Below are 1939 nucleotides of genomic sequence, written 5' to 3' on the forward strand. Positions count from 1 at the left end.
CCCCCATTCTTCTCTCCAACGTATAAAACAATAAAAAAAAACCCCACCTAAACCCACCAACCAACCAGCCAACTAACCAACCAACCAACCAACAAACAAACAGCCAGCCAACCAGCCAACCAAGCAACCAAGCAACCAACAATCAAACCGCCAACCGACCAACCCAACAACCATACAACTGGTGGAAAGTTTCCCCCGCATAATTTAGCAAAATTTGATCATTTTTTGCATAATTTATGATTATTTTCCTTTATCATTCTTTGATAAAATTAATAGAATCGCATATTTTCACATTCTTGGGGTCAGTTTGCATGATTTCATAGTTTTTTTTGCATAAAACTACGGGGACAGATTTACCGCACTGCGTCCTTGAAGACGTCAAGGGCCGCTGTCTCCCTGCCCGCCATTGTGTCCAGCAACCAGGCCGTCTTCTCGAACATTCCCAACACGGACCCCGCATCCTGGATGTCCAGTCTCTGGCACGTTCGCAGCACAAGCGACTGGACCTGGGTGGGTGGGTGGGTGGGTGGTGGTGGTTGGGGGTCATTTGTTTGTTTATTTGTTTGCTTATTTGTTTGTTTGTCTGTTTGCTTGTTTGTTCACTTGTTTGTTTGTTTGTCTGTTTGTTTGTTTGTTTGTTTGTTTATGATGTCACCAGCGGCTGGACCTAGGTGGGTGGGTGGGTGGGTGGTGGTGGTTGAGGGTCATTTATTTTTAGTTTTAGTAAGAGCTTTACGGCACTTGCAACACAATAAAGTCATATAAATGCCGAGGATTAGAGGTGTTACAAGTGAGTAACAAACACAAAAAAGAAGGAGGGGGGAAAGAGACGACAGATTTTTGACAGGGAAGAAGGAGCAAACCACACCAGAGCACCTACCAACCGCCCACTGAGGGTCATTTGTTTGTTTGTTTGTTTGTTTGTTGGTAGCAACAACTGGACCTGTTGTTGGTGGTTGAGGGACATTTGTTTGTTTGTTTGTTTGTTTGTTTGTTTGTTTGTTTATAATGTCACCAGCGACAGTACTTGGGTAGGGATGGTTGAGTTTTGACCTTGCCAGTGGTGGTTGAGGGTCATTTGTTTGTTCGTTTGTTTGTTTGTTCATGACGTCACCAGCGACTGGACCTAGGAGGTGGCGGTTGGCGGACATTTGTTTGTTTGTCTGTTTGTTAATGATGTCACCAACGACTGGGCTTGTGTGGTGAAGGTAGAGGATCATTTGTTTGTTTGTCTGTTTGTTTGCTTGCTTGTTTGTTTCATTGTTGGTTTTTTTTCAATTGATCTGTTTTTTTTCAATTTGTCTGTTTATAATGAAACTTTCAGTAACTGCAGCCCCCACTACAATGACATCATGACACCATCTTCCACTCTCCCCAACCCTCCTCCCCTCCACCCCTCTTTCCCAATTTACTCCTCCTTCCATCCACCCTTCCCCCCTCTCTCCTACTTCCATCCACTCTTTCCCCCTCCCTCCTCCCCTCCATTCACTTTTTCATCTTCTTCCCTCCCTCTTTCCCCTCCTCTTTCCCTCTCCCTCCCCCTTCCTTCCCTCTCTTTACTCCCTCCCTCCTATCCTCCCCCCTCCTCCTCCTCCTCCTCACCCCTCCCCTTTTTCTTCCTCATTCCCTGTCCCCTTTCCCACCACCCCTCCCTCCTTCCCCGTCCCTTCTCTCTCTCACTCCTCCTCCTCCTTCTCCTCCTCCTCCTCCACCTCCTCCTCCCTCCCCCTTTTCCACTCACCAGTTTCCCTCTTGTGTACCTAGCATGGCACGCCTCATCATCCTCAGGGGTCACTCTCTTCTTGGACAAGTCGATGTACTCTGGGAGAGGAGGGGGTGGGTGGGGGTGGCGGGTGTGGGGGTGCAGAGATGAGTGAGTGAGTGAGTGAGTGAGTGAATATAATACGTGTTTATGGGGACGGATGGAAAGAGAAAGATA

The 1939-nt window shown here is 47.4% G+C and overlaps 1 protein-coding gene across 1 annotated transcript in view; it reads right to left on the reverse strand.

The window, feature by feature from the left end:
- LOC101858212 (eukaryotic translation initiation factor 2 subunit 1) overlaps positions 1 to 1939 on the reverse strand; it is a gene marked incomplete at its 5' end in the record, with an annotated part of 8463 nt that overhangs the window by 5248 nt on the left and 1276 nt on the right. Inside the window, 2 exon segments of the mRNA XM_005107007.3 lie at positions 358 to 506; positions 1742 to 1821. Of these exon segments, the coding sequence (XP_005107064.1) occupies positions 358 to 506; positions 1742 to 1821 (229 nt within the window).

The sequence above is a fragment of the Aplysia californica genome, unplaced genomic scaffold (genome assembly GCF_000002075.1).
Source record: "Aplysia californica isolate F4 #8 unplaced genomic scaffold, AplCal3.0 scaffold00568, whole genome shotgun sequence".
NCBI classification, from domain to species: domain Eukaryota; kingdom Metazoa; phylum Mollusca; class Gastropoda; order Aplysiida; family Aplysiidae; genus Aplysia; species Aplysia californica.